We start from the raw sequence: 18,526 nt of genomic DNA, 5'->3' as shown, positions 1-18,526 counted from the left end.
CAGACAAAGGAAAAGGAAAGAAGCAGGAAGGGAGAGTCTTATTAAATCTATTTAAACATGAAACTGTTGTTAAAATTTTATATGGAATTTTAAATGTAGATCTGTGTGATCATGCTAAATTTATTGAAAAAAAAAAACATTATGTAAAAGTAATAATCTTATAGAGATCTATCTAAGAAAAGATCTATCATTTCAATGTTATACTTTAATAAAATAATTTAATATATATTATTCCTCGATTTTATTTATTTATTACATATTGTGCCTAAAATTAGGCAACCCTTCTTACTCTGACGATAATGTCGTTTCCTTGTATCCTCTGTTAATAAGAAACTTTTTATTATTAACTGATAGTAGATAATACATTTATAGATGCTTATATGAAAAGAACCAGCTATTATAAGGCTCGAAAAGATCTCTTGATAATAGATGGCGCTTGACAACAACATTATCGACGGAGTATGAAGAGTTGCCTTATTTTAGGCGTAATATTTAATGTTCTTATAAATAATTAAGAAAACATTGATATAAATGTTATATATAATTATCAACAATTTTAAATTAAATAATAAATAAATTAATTATATTGAATCACATATTTTTTTAGCTCTCGCAAAACTTATAAAACCTTGCATTATATAATCCTTATTTGCATACAAAATAATTCCTGAATAAGAGAGAGATTCAATAGCTGGCCAACTCATATATTACATATATATAGTTTATTATAGCGGAACAATCAATTGTATTTTATTATTTCCATGATGGATATAAAAGAATTCGTTAGTAGGATGAACGCGAATGTAGGATAACCATCGCTGTCTATAATGAATCATATTTGAACTGAAGGTTAGACATACGATTTACATTAATTATTATATGCAGTATAATATAATGATTTATCGACACATTTTCAAATCCTTTTAATAAAGTTTTTTCTAACTAATTTTTATTAATGCAATTGTTAGTAATAATAATATAAAAAAAAAACACATCCCGACTTTTCATTCGTTCGATTCCATTTTATTTTTAGAATAATTTCTACGATAAATTTTACATTTAGGATAATCTGATATAACATTTTCTTTTACCAATTTATTATACATTCATTGTTTTATAATTATCTACGCAAACAATAAGTACAAACATAATTCTTGATCAATCTTGATAAAAGTCACAATATTTTTTTTTTCTAATTATATATGTTTGTTCTAAATTAATTATATTATTTGTTTATTCCAAATTAATTAATTGATATTGTTTAATCGATAAATAACAACAAGGAAACTTCTCGAATAATATCCAATAGCATTGTTTGTTTTCATTTCTATAGAATTTGATCGATCTATGAGCACAACAAACAGATTAATAAAATCACTTATGCCATTGCATAAAAATTTATTAAAAAAATAAAGCGTTGAAAAATAAACGTGTAATATTAAATATGTGTCGAATAAGTCGAATAAGTCGAATAAGTCGAATAAGTGAAGGGGAATCAGTATGACGATTCGAGCATGACGATTCAAGTTGAGAAAAAGAGAGAAAGAATCAGGTGATAGAATAGTCTGATCGTATTTAGCGGCGAATATCGATTATGCAATGTGGATTCTTTTACTTTCTCTCAGTATGTCTGAAGAATAGCTTCTGCTGGCACGAACGTTGTTATAGGCTCGCTAATGTACGTTCAAACGCGCTACGTTAAAGAATAAATCGTTAAATTTTCTAGACAGAAATTCGCGTTACCAAAATATCTTGTAAATTATTTTTGAAGATATTCTTTATTTCTTATCTTCTGAAACTTTCGTGAAAATATTTCAACGATAAATTTGATTTCGTTTCAAGGTGCTATCAAATTACTCGTGTATAAAAAAAGATGGTGAAAATTGGCCAATGACGTAAACCGAATTCGTAAAACTTTGTGACAACAAGTGTTTCATATCATAAAAAAATAATAAAAATGTTTTGTTAAATATAACGAATGTTTCAACAATAAAAATAGAATAGATATACGTTGTTTGAATGTGTCGAGACAATAATTTACAATAATTTATATGATTTTTAATTCAATATGATCTGATATTAAAATAAATGAAACGTGAAAATTAATAAATAATTCGTACAATCTTTATGATAAAGTAATTAAATTTTCATAGGTAAGTATATTATGAAAACAATAAAAAATTTAATTTCAACATTTTGAAATATAAATGTATATGTGTTTTCGTATATTTTAAAATAATGTACAATAATTTCTAATAAAGATACTGAAACTCTATTCATGAAATACTCACGTGTACATAAATGCGAAGTTGCGAATAATCGCAATGGAAAATCTCTAAAATTGTTGACAGTCGCAAATGCAACGTGTATGTTATTTTTTGTTGTATGATGTAATGAATAATTTATATCATACATTTCAGTAATGATAGTTTAAAAAGGTCGAGAAAAAATAAATATATACATATCCAATATCGAAACGTAGTCACTGCAAAAAAACATATATTTTTTTCAAAAATAGATTTAGAAGATATTATAATAAATGCTCTGAACAGTTCTTTATTTTCAATGTTTATATATTTGTATATATATATATTTCTTGAATAATATACATTAATTTAAAAAAAAAACGTATAAATTATTTTCTACATTTATTTAGTGTTATATGATTTAATTTTATTTAACTTAATGAAAAATAAAACCTTTCCAATCTTTTTTCGCAACATTCACTGCATTAAAAATTTCAATTATTTCATTCGATTCAAAAAAATAGAATTTTTTAAGGTAAATAAAAATGTTAACTTTCTTTTCAGTAATTCCAAATGCATATTCATGTATTCTATTGACAGAGTTCTTTGTTTATGTATAATATTTGTATATCTTTTTTTTTTTTTTATATAAATTATCCATCTACGATACAGAGCAATATCGAAAAGTGATTATTATGTGTTATCAATTAATAAAAAATTATAATTAAATATGATACACACTATACATTTTCAATCAATGCATGTCATATAATGTTTATTTATTATTTTTTTATATTTTTTTTTTTTTTAGTCGATATTATTATAATACATAAGTGCTACGACTTTATAAAATGTAAATTAATGTAATTGGAAGCGTTAATGTTCTCGATTCTAAATATTATACATTTACGTTTAAAAATTACGTGTCAGAAACGTATGTGTATTTTTACCATTCGAATCGTAAACATGCGTAACACTACAAATAAATTATAGAATAAAGCCTCTGAGAATAGAGCCTGCAATATATAATATCGATAACAATGATTTCGATTCTCGAATTGTAATAATCGAAATATTCCCTTTAAATCCAATGATGTCTACGTAAAAAAATTGTCTCCGTAATATTTATAAATTTTAATTTTATTTATATTTTTTGGCGTATTTTTCCTTTTAGTAAAATTAATGGAAAGGTGGAAGATTAAAGGGGGAAGAGAATCAAATATGTGATGGACCTTGGCATTGGTTAAGGACGATGAATCGTGTAACGATTTAATGAAAGAAGAATCGTGTAACCTTCTAATGCAACGTTTACAAAATTGTTGATATTTCCTAAATTATTCCCGAAGTCAAATTAAACAAGTAAAATCATGCCAATGATTTCTATCGATAATCAGTGTTCTCATAAATTTTTGGTAAGTAGTAACAAATTTATAAAAATATGTTATTTTATTTTATTTATGTATTTTTTATTTTTATTTATTTCTTTTTTTTTATTTCAATCTAATTACGATTCACTCGTAAAGTAATTGATTGAAATAAACAAAAATTTACGAACGTATAAAATAAAAGTATATTTCTCTTCTCATAACGAGTAATCAAAATGATTCTATACATGTACATTGTTTAATTAATACGCACACGTGAAAGATCGAATAGAAGATATACATTTAATTAATATATATATATATATATATATATATGTATATAGCGAGTGTCTCATTTAAATCATCATATAGCCAAATACCTCTGATCTTATTGATTTTATAAACAAATGTTTCAAGTAGGAGTAGAAGTCATTAGGTTTTGAATATGAAAAGCAATATTTATGGTAGTTATTTAATAATTGATAAAATATCGATGAAAAGATATCCTTTCTTGCATTTTTGATAGTTTTGATATTGTAATATTATCGATATTTTCTATAACTTTTCTTAGACTTAAAATATCAATTTCCATTAAAAAAAAAAAAAAAAAAAATTGTTATAACTTTCGTATCTTGACAAATTACAATCTCTATAAAATAATAATAATAAATATTACATTCTCTCTTCCGATAAGATCAGAGATATTTGTAAAATAAGACGTCCGGTATAATATGCATGCGATTTATGTTCTTTCGACCTATCGGCTTTAAATGTTCTCAGGAACCGCTTTATTCTGAATTGAACGATCCAAAACAAAGAGATTTGTATAAATGTAGTTTCAATGAAATTTCATATACTTCATTATTTTTTTTATATATAATATTTTTTGTAATTATCAATTACAATATATTTAAAATAAAACATTGAGTTTTATTAACTCGGTTAATAGAGGAAATAGTAGCTTGAAGATATTTTCCAAGTAATAGTCCATACCTTCATTAGTTCGCTTCACTGGTACAAGCAAATGTTGGTAGTAGAGTGAAATTAATTGCTTGTTGTTAGATTGAATTAATTAGCCGTCGTTAGGATGTTCTTGGGTAGTCTTCTCGGAATATATCTACTATATAGATTTAATGCTGAGTTAATGCTTTATGTTTTAAGATATAACGAATATAATTTTGTACGAATAGATGAAGGCAAGTAAATTAAGCGATTATATATTTTATTTTTTTCTTTATCAAATCGCCTATCTCTTATATTTTACATTGTATTAATATTTAATTAAATGTAAAAATAATATAAATGTATGCGACTTTGTATGCAATTTTTTGCGATAGCCGTAAATTATACATTATCTTGGCATTAATTCTAAGTTCGGAATAGATATGAAATGAAATTAGAAGAAACTTAAACGTTTGTCACGCTTATTATAGTGTATCGTTCTGACACATTTCAAACAAAATAAGCATTATGCAGAAACATTAATCATACCGTAAAAATACTTTTTAAACCAACCTAACCTAGCATTCCACGATTGATCAATATTTCTTATTTTAAGTTACTCTAATTATATCGTACGTCATAAATATGGATTAGATATTTTCAATTTCAATGAAAGTTTCTTTTCTCTTCTTGATTATGACTTTGTTATCAAGATTTGAAATCGATTTTTTAATTTAACATCTTAATAGAAAATTTTATTGTTAAACTCATACGAACATTTCTTATTATTTAAAAATGATTAATATAAATCTTAATATGTAGATACATTTGAATATAATATAATTTAGGTGTACTTTCTTACGTGACATAAAGAAATTTCGGAAACGTTCACTTTTTTTTCTAAATATTTTTTTATCAAAATTAATAAAAAAATTTAATCGATCTTAAAAATATATTTATTCATTTTTATTTATTTATTTATTTATGTTAAACTTCCGATTTATGTAATATATGCATATACAAGTTAGATATAAATTTGTCAGACGTAAGCCTGAGTTCGTAGATTCGAAATACTGCCTTTAAAAATTCTTCGGCTACTTGACCTAGTGGCCAATTATATTAAAGATGCAAGGAAAGATCATTTCGACCAATCATATCCTCGAACGAATATGGACCACCTGTCGCTTGACTCACGTGGTCGAGAATTTTCTCCTCTAGCTTGTTTCGAAGAAGAGGCAAGAGAGAGGAGAGAGAGGGAAGAAGAGAGAGAAGGAGAGAGAGAGAAGGAGAGAGAGAGAAGGTGAGAGAGAGAGAGAGAAGGAGAGAGATATAAGGAGAGAAAGAGATAGAGAGAGAAGGTGAGAGAGAGATATAAGGAGAGAAACAGAAAGAGAGACAGAGACAGAGAAAGAAAGAGATAGAGAGAAAGAAAGAAAGAGATAGAGAGAAAGAAAGAAAGAGAAGGAGAGAAAGAGCCAGAGAGAGAAAGAGAAAGAAAGAGATAGAGAGAAAGAAAGAAAGAGAAGGAGAGAAAGAGCCAGAGAGAGAAAGAGAAAGAAAGAGAAAGAGAAAGAAAGAGAGACAAAGACGGAGAGAGAGAGAGAGAGAAAGAAAGTGAGATAGCGAAAGAACGAAATAGAGAGAGAGAGAGAGAGAAAGAGAGAAAGAGAGAAAGAGAGATAGCGAAAGAACGAAATAAAGAGAGAGAGAAGGAAATAGATGTAGACAGATATGTAACTGTGACATTTGTTAGTTAGAAAGAGAGAGAGAGGCAGGAAAGAAAAAGGATAAAACCATAGAGGTCACTAAGTGAGTAGAAATAGGAAAGTGGCGGGGAGGGAAGAGAATAACCATAGAATTGTTTCCGTTTCCCCTTCTCGATACGCATCACGGTATGTGAGTCGGGCAACGTTTGACACTCACGAAGGAGTGTCGTTCATGAGCAGTTAAAAGAGACTATTACGATCAACTCTTGTTCATGTATCTGATACTTTGACATCGCTTCGTACGGTCTGTATCATCAAAGTTTAAGTGACTTCGAATGTGATTCAACCTATTATTGATTCAATTGTTATTTTGTCATATTTCTCAACAAACGGATTTCGAGAATAATCTTAACTGATTGGAGGAGAAGAATATTGACTTTGAATTGGCCAATAAAAGGATGGTGAGTTATCTTAATTTTTTTCTGTGTCTCTATATAGGTAAGTACGTATTCTACAATAGTAAAAAAAAAAAGAAATTGTTGCGCAATTGTTATTCTTTGTATGGTGTTTACTAATGAATCTCAGAGTTTTATTATTACGTGCATCGAAATTATACGACAATATAATAATAAGGAATTAAAGCAAATTTGCGCGGTTTTAAGTTAAAGTGAAAGCTACAATTTAATTGGTTTACCAGTGAAACCATCTTTCAAGTATTATATATATATATATATATATATATATATATATATGTATATGTATATATATGAAATTTTGCAACCGAAAGATCTCTCTGTTCGACTTGGATCTTTCTCGGAGTAAGTAATCTTTAATTATAGCTTTAACAATATTGCATTGGATCGGTGATATTGTTTTTGTTTTTCGAATGATATATTTTTTCTTTTTTTTATTCCTTTTCTCATTTTGGATCGGTGATATCAGAAATTGTTTTTTTTTTTTTCTAATTGTCAACCGAATAATTTTCTATATCTTTAATATTTTTAATATTTCGTCTGAATTCGTTTTAATTCATTTTCTTTATCGTTTGAAAAAAGAATTGAATATAAGAAATTATATAATAATTATAATAATAATAATTATTATTATTATATCATATAAGTTTATAGTTTATTGTTTTGAATTTTTAATTTGTAAAGAAGGAATAATGTTATGCAACGCTTTTGTCTTTCAATTTGATTTCTATTATATTTTTCATGCTCAATTGATTACTGTACAATTAATATTTATGACATATCTTATAATTCCTGACGAGCATTATGTTAACTTTTGTCAATACAATGCAATACAATAGTTTTATACACACGTTTGATAATTTTTTTTTTTTGGATAATTGTTTAAACTATCGAATTAATTTAAAAAACTACAGGATGTTCCATAAGAAAAATTAAAAATAATTGAATTTTTGATTCAATTGAAAATCGATTATTTTATTTCGTATTATGGAAATATTTAAAACGAGAGATTGTAAAACTTCGTTTAATTAAATAAATATTTTTATATTAATCGAAGGAATGAAACAAAATATATTATAAAAGTATTTCGTATTATGGAAATATTTAAAACGAGAGATTGTAAAACTTCGTTTAATTAAATAAATATTTTTATATTAATCGAAGGAATGAAACAAAATATATTATAAAAGTAAATATATTTCTTATATTTATGCTTTTATACGAGAAAGAGAGAGATAAAGCATGAAATCTATTATTGATAGAAAAAAGAAAAAAAAGATTATTTATCTTTTCAATCGAGATAGTGTCTGCGATAGTGATTCATTTTAAGTCACATAAGGTCGCGTCGAATGGCAATTTATACAAAAAAAAAAAAAAAAAATTAAAGGTAGTCCTAATTAAAGATAAGAGTTAAATTTTTATAAAGATAAAAGATAAGAGACAAGAGATAGGTTTTTATAAATTATTAAAATAATGCATTACCCGTTAAAACAAACGTTTAGACATTTAGGTTCTTACTATTTTAAATTAATTCATTATTTTTAATTTAGAATTTAATTCAGAATTTTCATATTTGCATCAATCTAAATATACATACCATTTCGTTATTTATCAAAGAGAAAGAGGGAGAGAGAGAGAGGGGGGAGGAAGAGAGAGAGAGGGGGGGGAGGAAGAGAGAGAGTAAATATTTGTAAAAATTCTTATATATTTCTTTAGTAAAAGAGAAAGTTTAGATATTTTCTTCGTGTTTGCAACTTAGACATCTAGATATAATGATAATATGTCTTAAAAAAACGTTCATGACCTTATCAATAACATGTTTATGCTCTACTCTTTATTTTTTGACTAAAGAGAGACCTTTAAAGTATTTAGTTTTTTTAACTGTATAAGGATCATAAACTCTCATTCCAGATTAAAAAAAAAAAAAAAAAGAAAAAAAAAGTAAAAATAAAAATAAAAAGATATTCAAGAAGTCGTTTAGAATGGATCAAAAAAGTAAAAAGATATTGAAAGTCTTTCAATGGATATATCAGTTCTAAATATAAACGAATAATTTCAACCGGTTAATTTCCCTAATCGATAATTTCATTTCAGTTTGAAAAGCCAAGAAGTACAGTAAGCTGAATGGATACGAATCGCTTACGATTTCATGATTTATCCGCACTATGGATCGTCTTATTTATGTTTATCCTATCTCCGAGCTGTCTAGCATCGTACAGCATCGGAGTTGGCATAGCCGATTCCACCGGACCCGTTGCAGAAGTTGTATTTGTAAGTGTCCATGATTTCTTTAAAAAATATTTATTACATACATAGTTGTTTGTTTCTTTTTTTTTTTTTTTTTTTTGTAATAATTCTATATAAAAAGATATTTTCGATTTATTTTCTCAGATTTTTTGCTCATAGCTCATTTTTTATGATGACCTCATGCCGTGAATGAAAAAATTCGTTTATTTCATTTAGAAAGTTCTTCGTTGGAAATTTTATTAACAATAAAATAATTTTTTACAGAAATGTTAATCGTAAAACTGTATGTAATTCATATGCAATAGTTAAATAAAAAAAAAAAATCTATTAGAATAGTTTTTGTTTAATATTCGTTTATTAATGCATTTCAATTGTTTTGTTCAATTCTTATTCTGAACATTTCTCAATCTATTTATGGCTATACATGAAATATGCGACCTATAATATCGTTAGTTTAATTTTCGATTCATTCCTTTGTTTTTTCTCTCTTTTTTTTTTTCTTTTTTATAGATGGGATATGCAAAGATGGATCAAAAAGGATCAGGAATACATCTTCGAACCTTCTCACGTACGTACATCATCGACGATGGCGAGGAGAGATTTGTTTTCGTCAGTGTTGATAGTTCCATGATTGGAAATGAGGTTCGAAAGGCGGTACGTTCTCAGAAAGATTAATTTTAAAATGACGTTATCTTTGTCAGATTATATTTATATTTAGTTACGAAGGTATAATTCTTTTTCTATTTTAGGTACTGCGTAAACTGAAGCCACTATATGGAAATTTGTATACGGAAAGAAACGTGATGATCAGCAGTACGCATACGCATTCTAGTCCAGGTGGCTTCATGATGGACGTACTCTTTGACCTTACCACGTATGGTTTCGTCAAGGAAAGTTTCAATGCCATTGTAAACGGAATAACAAGAGTATGTGACATTCGTTGATCGTTGAATAAAATCTTTATATTTTAAAATCACGAAGTGTCAATGAACGATCTTGATTTTGATATTGATCTTCAATGAATATTAATTGAATTCGTCAATTTTATACTTACTCGTTAACGATAGAACGATCTTTGAATTATTATTATACGTACGATTTAAATGTACATCTGAAAATATTTGTTAATATATTATTTTTGTTTTTTAATAGAGTATTAAACGTGCTCACGACAATGTTGCACCTGGAAGAATTTTCATCACGCAAGGAGAAATTTTGGACGCCAATATGAACAGAAGTCCATTAGCTTATCTCAATAATCCAAAGGCTGAAAGGGATAAGTAAGTGACAATTTCTTTAACATGAGTTTTATACTGTTAAGACAATGTTTTAAAATTGAAAAAGAAAAAAAGTTGATACTTCAAATAAAAATATTCGTTCAACGTTTGTGAAAGACATTTACATTGTCTTGTATTCTATTAACATTTTATTTGCATATTTTTTAAATGAAAGTATTCGAATAGAATTTTTTATAGTTATCTTCTATAACCATTAGCCTGTTTACAAACCGACATATGATGTCATCAAGACCTTGTGAATTAACGTCTTACATGCACTGCTTTACAGATACGATCATAATGTAGATAAAACAATGACGCAGCTACAGTTTATCGGTGCTGATAACCAAGCGTTGGGTGTCATCAATTGGTTTGCTGTTCATCCAACAAGTATGAACAATACTAATCATTTAGTATCAAGTGATAATGTGGGCTATGCTTCGATACTTTTTGAAAAAATGATGAATAAAAATGCTATGATCGGCAAGGTGAGAAATTTAACATGACTTAGGACTCTTCAAAGATCTTTATAAATCTATATATTGATTTATAAATACCTATAAGTCGTAATTTTATGTAATAATTTTATACAAGTTATCATAATTTTTTATTACAAAAATAAACTCTAATGGAATTTATTTTATTGTAATACAATTTTATTACAATTATTTTCAAATTTTATTGTGATAAAACTGAAAGGAGTTTATTTTTTATTATAATAAAATTATAAGAAGTTAATAATTATAAATTCTTAATTATAAAGATATATATTTATGAGTCAATCTATGATAATAATGATTAGATCAAAATACCTAATTTATAATGGATATAAATATTTTTCTTTATAATATATATCTTATTTACTTATTTAGGGTCCTTTTGTCGCTACGTTCGCTTCTACAAATTTAGGCGATGTTTCACCAAACATTCGCGGTCCAAAGTGCGAATTTTCCGGATTGAATTGTACCGAGCATTACACTTGTCCAGGGAAACAAGAAATGTGTTTTGCTTCAGGACCTGGCAAGGATATGTTCGAGAGTACTAGTATTATAGCAAGAAAAATGTTCAATAAGGCGGCGGTGAGTACTAAATATTTAAATACTAAATCTTTCTCATTATTTTCTTTATAAATTTATTATCTAAATTAATCAATTTCTCGTACCATCTATTTATAATAGAAATAATATTTACTTACGGTAAATTTTATAGTATAGATTTTCAAAATTTATCTCAAGTATCAAGGTTACACCATTTATTGAGCTATCGAATTAATTGATTTTGAATTATTTCAACAATTTTTTTTTAAATAATAAGAATAAAAATCGCTTTTAATGTCTATCTATTGTTTGCTTTATTATTTATCTTAAATGCATCAATTTATTCTAAGTAATTTAACAGGTATTATGTACACATACATATATTATTGAAATTATGAATAATCTTTAATCAATTTCATCGATTCCGAAGTAGACAATCGAAAACCACGTTATATTCATTTAGTAATGCTTCTCATATCCGTATTCAGGGGCAATATACTTGACAAGTGGCGTAGGATGTACAGCTTGTCCGATTTTTTTGACAATAGCGTTGAATCCATTGTGTGGGTCAGATGTATAATCGACCACACGAATTGTACCATCAGGTTCGTTTAAACTGTAAGAACCCTTAACCACATCACCATCACGAACTTCCTCTTGTTTTTTAACGTCACCAGTATGGGGATCATGGACACCATATTTGAAGGAATATTTTGGATAAGCCTGAAGTAAAAAACGAATATTCGAACGTATTAATGTTCATTTTATTTTCATTTTTATTTTATTGTACGAATACTTACATGTCCTTCGTTATGATCGTACGGTCCATAATTTTGTACATAAGTTGGTACACCATAGATCAATTTACTAAGAACAGGAGTGATAACAGATGAGTGTGAGACTGCTGTTTCATATCCTTTATAACCATCGTGTCCTTCATAATTTCCGTATCCTTCATGTCCGTATCTAATCAAAACGGCATCACAATTCATAGCCAATAGAACTAGACCAAGTGCAAAAAACATCTGAAAGGAATGATTAATAAATTAAGATCTTTGTGTATATCATTGGATAATGGTATGTTTATAAATTGAGATATATTCTAAAATTTTGCAATTTGTTGGATGTTTCTAGGAAGATTTCAGAAGATTTAGGAAATCATTAAGAACTATTTAGAAGAATTATTTAAATCTTTGGCATCGCATCTATTCTTTTAATACTCAAAGAACACAATTTTGATAGAAATAAGTTGAATTAAATTGTAAAACTAATAATATAAGAGGAGAAGATATGTCAATGAATATTCGTGAAGGCTTACCATTGATAATATGTTGTTGTTCACTAGTTGATTGTCGAATGGTGAACGATAAATCTGGAACACTGATCAGCTCCTTTATAGTTGGACTTCGTCTGGGCCCCCTAACGGTTTCTCTCAATCTCTTGTAACGACGGTAATTGTATAAGAACCAAGGTCACTCTCTTTTCGTGACATATGTTCCAATTTTTTTTTTTTTTTTTTTTTTTGACAAAACGAAGGTTGCCGAAAGTGTCTTAGAAAGAGAAAAAATTGTAATCACGTTTCTTTTTAGCCTATAAACCTAATACGTAACGTTGAGGTTCGATAAATAAGGAACCAAGATTTCTTTTTTTTTTTTGAAAAGGGAAACGCAATAAAAGAATTAGCGAGAGAGAGAGAGAGAGAGAGAGAGAGAAAGAGAGAGAGGGAAACGTCCTTAAAACAGGACATTCCCTTCGGTGTACTTTGTATCTTTTAAAGGGAATGTTCGAAGGTTGGCCTTGGTTTTGATAAATTTGAAACATTCGTGCGTAAAACGATTTAGTTGTCAAATGTTTTAGGTCATATTATTCAAGTAAACTTCAGATTTAAATGTAGTTACATTGATGAAATATAATAGTATTTTTATAAAATATTTTTATATAAGAGATAAACATAATCGTTCTAATTATTTTCATTCACTTAACGGAGAATCATCATATTTCTTTATTATGTTATCGAACTTTTTCGCGTATAGATCTGAAAGATAATTATATTTTATATTACATTAATTAAATATAATAACCTTGAGAGGATTGAATATCGTATATGAATTTTATTCGGTTAGTTTCGACCATGAAATGTTATAACAGATTATATAATATATTCTTTCCTCTGTGTATGCTCACTAGAATGAAATTATTCCGAACAAAAAACGTATATCGTTTCAGTATGGAAATGATTAGCGTGATTTGTATTATGCGACTAAAAACTGTCGAAGTATAAAGATTGAATAATCTTAATGTTTCTAATTTTTTGGTCTTCATAACGAGTCATTAATTTTCATCTTTTTTTTTTCACTCTATTCTTCGATTATTTCTTTCGAAAGAACAAAAAATAAATGTGCCCGTAAGATTTTATAGTTTTCGTAAAATATTACACATAGAACTGATATGATATATACATACATCATATACGAAATGCAATGGATAGGTATTTGTGTGTCACGTAACGTGATTCGTCACGCGAAGAGTTATGTTACGGATGTTGTAAAAGAGTCAAAAAAGAAATTGGCGAAACTGAAAAAAATTTCTTCATCTCTTTTATTCTTATATGTCTGTTATAGCAACGTGACTATCGTTCGGGTTTATGATAGTAACAATAAAATAGAATAAGGGTAAAAGTAAAATCAAAATTATATATAAAATAGTGATAAATTTTGTATATATATATACATATAATATATATAACGTTAATTATAATATATATATAATATAATATATATATAACGTATATATATATATATATATATATATAATATACGTATATATATATATACGTATATTATTTTATTATTTAGAGAATTTTTATAAATATATAGAAAATTTTGGAAATGAAATTTAATTAAAAATTTTATTTATTACATGTAAAAAGTTTCTGTTTTCTAATTAGCTTTCTATATCAGATTAATAGTTTTTTTTTACTAATCTAATTTGAATCAAAAAATGTATACAGTGTGAAACCATTAATTATAATACAATTAGGAAAAGATTGATTCTTTTTCGGAAAATTATAGAATACAATTTCTTTTATATATGATTTTATTTTCAAGAAAATTGACTCTAAATATTAATGCAGTACAGGTTTATAGTAAGTCAGCTATAATTGAACGAATTTTGATAGATACCATATTTTGTTTACAAATAGTTTTAGTATTACCTATATATAATCTTGATTACTTAATAGTATCAATGAACTATTATCAAATATTTGTAAATGAGATATAGTCTATATTTGATTGATTTAGATGTACACGTTTTCGATTAATATTTATAGTCGATTTTTTTCGCTAAATATAAAAAGGAGAAAAAAAATGTTATTTTACAATTTCTGTTTATTTTGTCAAAAGGTATCAGCGATTATCGAGTCATTCTGTATGACAATATAGGACCTCAAATAATAATTGCAATCAAACATCAATTAATTTCAATTAACTCATTAAACGATAATAAATTCTATTTCAATCGAGACATTAATTCAATTGTAATTTTTCTTCCTGTAATAAAATTCTGATTAACTTTGAAACATCGCTGAAACTTTCTTCTTCGGTGTATAAATTTTTAATTAACTTTCCGGACGAAGATGGACAATTAAAGATGATACTACGAAATATGATGATTTCAAACGAAAGCGAAAGTTTTCTCTTTCCTTTTCATTATCATTTACAAGAAATGATTATGATTCATTATTCACACGGTGAGCGAGAGATAAAAATCATACGAGTTGAGCAACTGTTTCTACTTTACTGTAGGATTTTATTTATCGACTTGTAATAATCGTACGAAGAATATTATTTTGAAAGTGATATGTATAAAATAAATCTACGCTTATTAGAATAATCTTTTTCTCATTTTTAGGATTAGTAAAAAAAAACAAAAAAAAATTGAAAGTGAAACGTCAAATTTTCATTCATACCTTTTAAAAAGTTACTGTACGACGTTAAAAAATAAAAAGAAGTTAGGATTTTTTTTTTTTTTTTTTAATACCGAAGGATAGGTTTTCAAATAGAATTGAAATATTTTATTGAGTAATATGCAATTGTATTTACATTACGTCATTCAGCTATTAATTTAACGGCTTTCGGAGATTAGATATTTTTTTTCTCTTGTTTTTTTTTTTTAACGTTTATCATAGTAAATTTTATTCAAGGTTGTTTCTCTATTTAGAAATCTTGTTTCAGCTTTTATAAACTTATATCTATATACCATGTGTCTCTGTATATGTATATACCTTCTCATCTTCTTATCTATGATGCAAACTCTCTTCGGTTTCACGCTAGATTTGTTCAAAGTTCCTACGGCGTCGGATCTCTTCGATTTCAGCTTTATTCTACTTGAATAACGAAATCAAAATCTCTTCTTTGAAGGGAATTCTTTCGTGAGGAAAGAGATGACTTTTCTATCTCGAAATAAGTTACTTTTATGTGTTGAAGACTTTGTCGATTCTATCGATCCGTTGAAATACGATACAAATGTACACGAGAGCGAAAAATAAACGAGTATTCTCGGAGAAGAAGTTAATGACCTAACGCTTTTTAGAATCCAATTGGAAAAATCGCATCTTCGTAATTTTTTGTTTTTATTTATTTTTTTTTTTCTTTTTTTCTTTCTTTCTTATCATTATACTAATCTCATCGAATATCATTACTTATTTCTGTGAGATATATTTTCATACATCCATTAGGAAGTAAAATACTTTCATGTTAACATTTTAAATCTATTTAGATATATTATTTCAATCGTCGATTATCGGAGTCAAGTTTATATGAAGAAAAAAAATTATGTAAAATCATTTTCAAAGGAAATAAGGTTAGATAACATTTAAAAATTTTCGATCGAGATATCGAATAATAGTCGTACTAATTTAAAATAATTTTTTTTTTCATATTCGGTGAGTAGAAAATGACAATAAAGATGATTTTGTATTTCTATATAAATATTATTAAATATTTATTCGAGGTAAGAAAAGTACGTTTCGAAAGATCTTTATGATCTTTCCGATGGACGGATAGTTAAACGCTCGTACGTTTACAACTTTACACGAGGAGAACTCTACTCGAGTAGTCAATATGGCGGACGCCCGTTTAAATATTTGGCGCGAATTGAGGTACATAAAGAAGGGAAAAAGAAATAGAAAGAGAAAGAGAAAGAGAGAGAGAGAGAGAGAGAGAGAGAGAAAAAGAAAGAGATAGAAGATAATAATGTTTTTCAGGACGTTGCGGACTGATTAAAATTAAATAAACATTCTCTTAATTAATCGTCTAAAAATAATCGGTTTTCCTAGTCATAGTGATTGTAATAAGCTGGCGAAGAAACGTATTTGGCTATTGGTACAGGTTTTGGATGAATCGCTGGTCCAACCTTCTTCACTATCGCGTTAAATCCATTGTGATCATCTGCGGTATATTCAACGATTCTTACGCTTCCATCAGGCTCGTTCACGCTATAAGAACCGTGAACTACATCACCGTCACGGACCTCGTGTTGCGTCTTGACGTCGCCGGTGTGTGGATCGTGTACACCATAGTTGAAGGTGTATTTAGGGTGCGACTGAAACAAAACGTATTTGCGTAAGAACGTAATGTTGTTGCACTGGGTGCGCCAGTAACTCGATAGATCAAACGATTGATTTTTCCCCGATTTTAAACTTTTATTTTAACATTATTTAGCGTAACTTATAAATCTTGAAGATTATCGATGTCTATTACGTTAAATAATGAATGAATTTTTTTTTTTTTTTTTTTTTAATGATTCTTATCAATCACTCATTGATTTTAAATTTCAATGAACAAGCCAACGAATATTGATTCAGTCAATTTCATTTCTGAAATTTCTGTAATGCAATATCAATTAATGAATGAATCGTAACTAATTAATTAAATATTTATATTTAACCTCGAACTTCGTAATTTTAATTTCAACATTCACCTTCGACTGATATAATCTCTTAAGTGAAATTAATACAATGAGAACGAACGTTTTTAAAGAAGGAAAAATGATGAATGAATGAATGAAAATGTCGTGGGAAAAGTTTCTACGATATTTTTCAATGTATATAACAAGTCTATATAACAGAAAAAGCCGTAGCATCGCGTGTTACTCTCGAGACGATCGTTCGCCAACGTTGGGACGATATTTCGCTACTGGTATTCAATTAACATCGCGAGAAAGCGACGACAATGGGCGTCGCGGAACGTCGACATTAGAAATGAGATGCAGCACGGAAGGAGTTACAAAACAAGAGAGTCAGCCTGCCCAGTCTCTCACTCTCTATGTGTGTTCTTTTGGTGACACACTGAGGAATCTCTATTTAACATATGTGAAAACGCGCTTTTTAAAAGAGCATACAGACGACACGCAAACGTTATAAAAAGGTGATTCTTTGCTTCATTTGTTACATAGAGAGACAGAGAATAGAGAGAAAGAGAGAGAGAGAGAGAGAGAGAGAGAGAGAGAGAGAGAGAGAGAGAGAGATAGAGATTACAAGAAAGATAGATAATAGAGAGAGAGAGAGAGAGAGAGAAAACAATGAAATGTGTCATATATTAAAATTTCAATTTTTGCAGTATTTTTGTAATACTGTTTGAGTTTACGTTGATTTTGTAAACGTGATTTTATTATACAATAAGAGTTATGTGTATTTTTTTGTAGTTCGACTCAATTTCAAATTCGATAACAAATTATTCAATGACTTTTTTGTTCCTCTCTTTTATATATATATATATATATAAATATATATATATATATATATATATATATATATATGTCTGGAAGAATAAAATCAAAGAGATTCTAATAAAAAATTATTAAATTTCTAAATAATGAATTCACAATTTTTGCGAAAAATACAATACCGATATCGGTAAAGTATATAAATCAAAACTGAATAATTTCAATGAAGATTTATAAATGTTACATAGAAAAATCTTTTCGACGTATATATGAGATACATGACTATTACGATTTTAATTATGCAAAATGATAATATTAATTGACCTATATAGATGGAGTATCGTGATGAATAAAAATAAAAGAAATTTACGTAATAATCGTGGTCCTTGTCGGTGTGATGCTGCTTGTAGGAATGGAAAGTATGATCGAAGGATGAATCGGCGTGTAACGGTGCGGCCGAGACTGCGTGCACCGGAACTGCGATCGTTGGCAGAACGGCGTGTCCCTC

At 27.5% G+C, this 18,526-nt stretch overlaps 3 protein-coding genes and 1 long non-coding RNA gene across 5 annotated transcripts in view; 2 read left to right on the top strand and 2 right to left on the bottom strand.

The window, feature by feature from the left end:
* Positions 1-1,642: 1,642 nt before the first annotated feature.
* On the top strand, positions 1,643-5,854 carry LOC146873071 (uncharacterized). Its single transcript, XR_014982100.1, has 3 exons — positions 1,643-2,153; positions 3,421-3,658; positions 5,596-5,854. It is a non-coding gene; the product is annotated as an uncharacterized LOC146873071 (long non-coding RNA).
* A 417-nt stretch (positions 5,855-6,271) lies between these two features.
* The window catches only part of CDase (neutral ceramidase), a 35,633-nt gene continuing 23,378 nt past the window's right edge, over positions 6,272-18,526 (top strand). Inside the window, exons 1-7 of one of the 2 annotated variants that reach the window (XM_035869174.2) lie at positions 6,272-6,719; positions 8,826-9,002; positions 9,489-9,632; positions 9,728-9,904; positions 10,131-10,258; positions 10,545-10,743; positions 11,128-11,334. In XM_035869174.2, coding sequence (XP_035725067.1) covers positions 8,856-9,002; positions 9,489-9,632; positions 9,728-9,904; positions 10,131-10,258; positions 10,545-10,743; positions 11,128-11,334 — 1,002 coding nt within the window. In that variant the 5' untranslated portion in view covers positions 6,272-6,719; positions 8,826-8,855. Of the gene's footprint in view, positions 6,720-7,046; positions 7,077-8,825; positions 9,003-9,488; positions 9,633-9,727; positions 9,905-10,130; positions 10,259-10,544; positions 10,744-11,127; positions 11,335-18,526 lie in introns of those variants that run through there. The other variant, XM_035869175.2, reaches the window with a different exon arrangement.
* On the bottom strand, positions 11,637-12,659 carry LOC118442922 (uncharacterized). Its single transcript, XM_035869181.2, has 3 exons — positions 12,611-12,659; positions 12,093-12,317; positions 11,637-12,015 (listed from the first exon to the last, which is right to left on the bottom strand). Exons 1-3 carry the CDS (start codon positions 12,611-12,613, stop codon positions 11,752-11,754), a joined length of 492 nt encoding a protein of 163 aa, XP_035725074.2. The 5' UTR covers positions 12,614-12,659; the 3' UTR covers positions 11,637-11,751.
* The window catches only part of CPR6 (cuticular protein 6), a 6,882-nt gene continuing 2,938 nt past the window's right edge, over positions 14,583-18,526 (bottom strand). The window contains exons 2-3 of the mRNA XM_085656470.1: positions 18,389-18,526; positions 14,583-16,896 (exon numbers count right to left, since the gene is read on the bottom strand). The exon at positions 18,389-18,526 is cut by the window's right edge and continues 135 nt beyond it. Of these exons, the coding sequence (XP_085512596.1) occupies positions 16,627-16,896; positions 18,389-18,526 (408 nt within the window). The 3' untranslated portion in view covers positions 14,583-16,626. The remainder of the gene's footprint in view (positions 16,897-18,388) is intronic.

This window comes from Vespa mandarinia, chromosome 4 (assembly GCF_050613455.1).
Source record: "Vespa mandarinia isolate Hongniang chromosome 4, ASM5061345v1, whole genome shotgun sequence".
In the NCBI taxonomy this organism is placed as follows: domain Eukaryota; kingdom Metazoa; phylum Arthropoda; class Insecta; order Hymenoptera; family Vespidae; genus Vespa; species Vespa mandarinia.
Note: the sequence above shows the minus strand (reverse complement) of the source record. Positions and strands in the feature narration are given on the sequence as shown.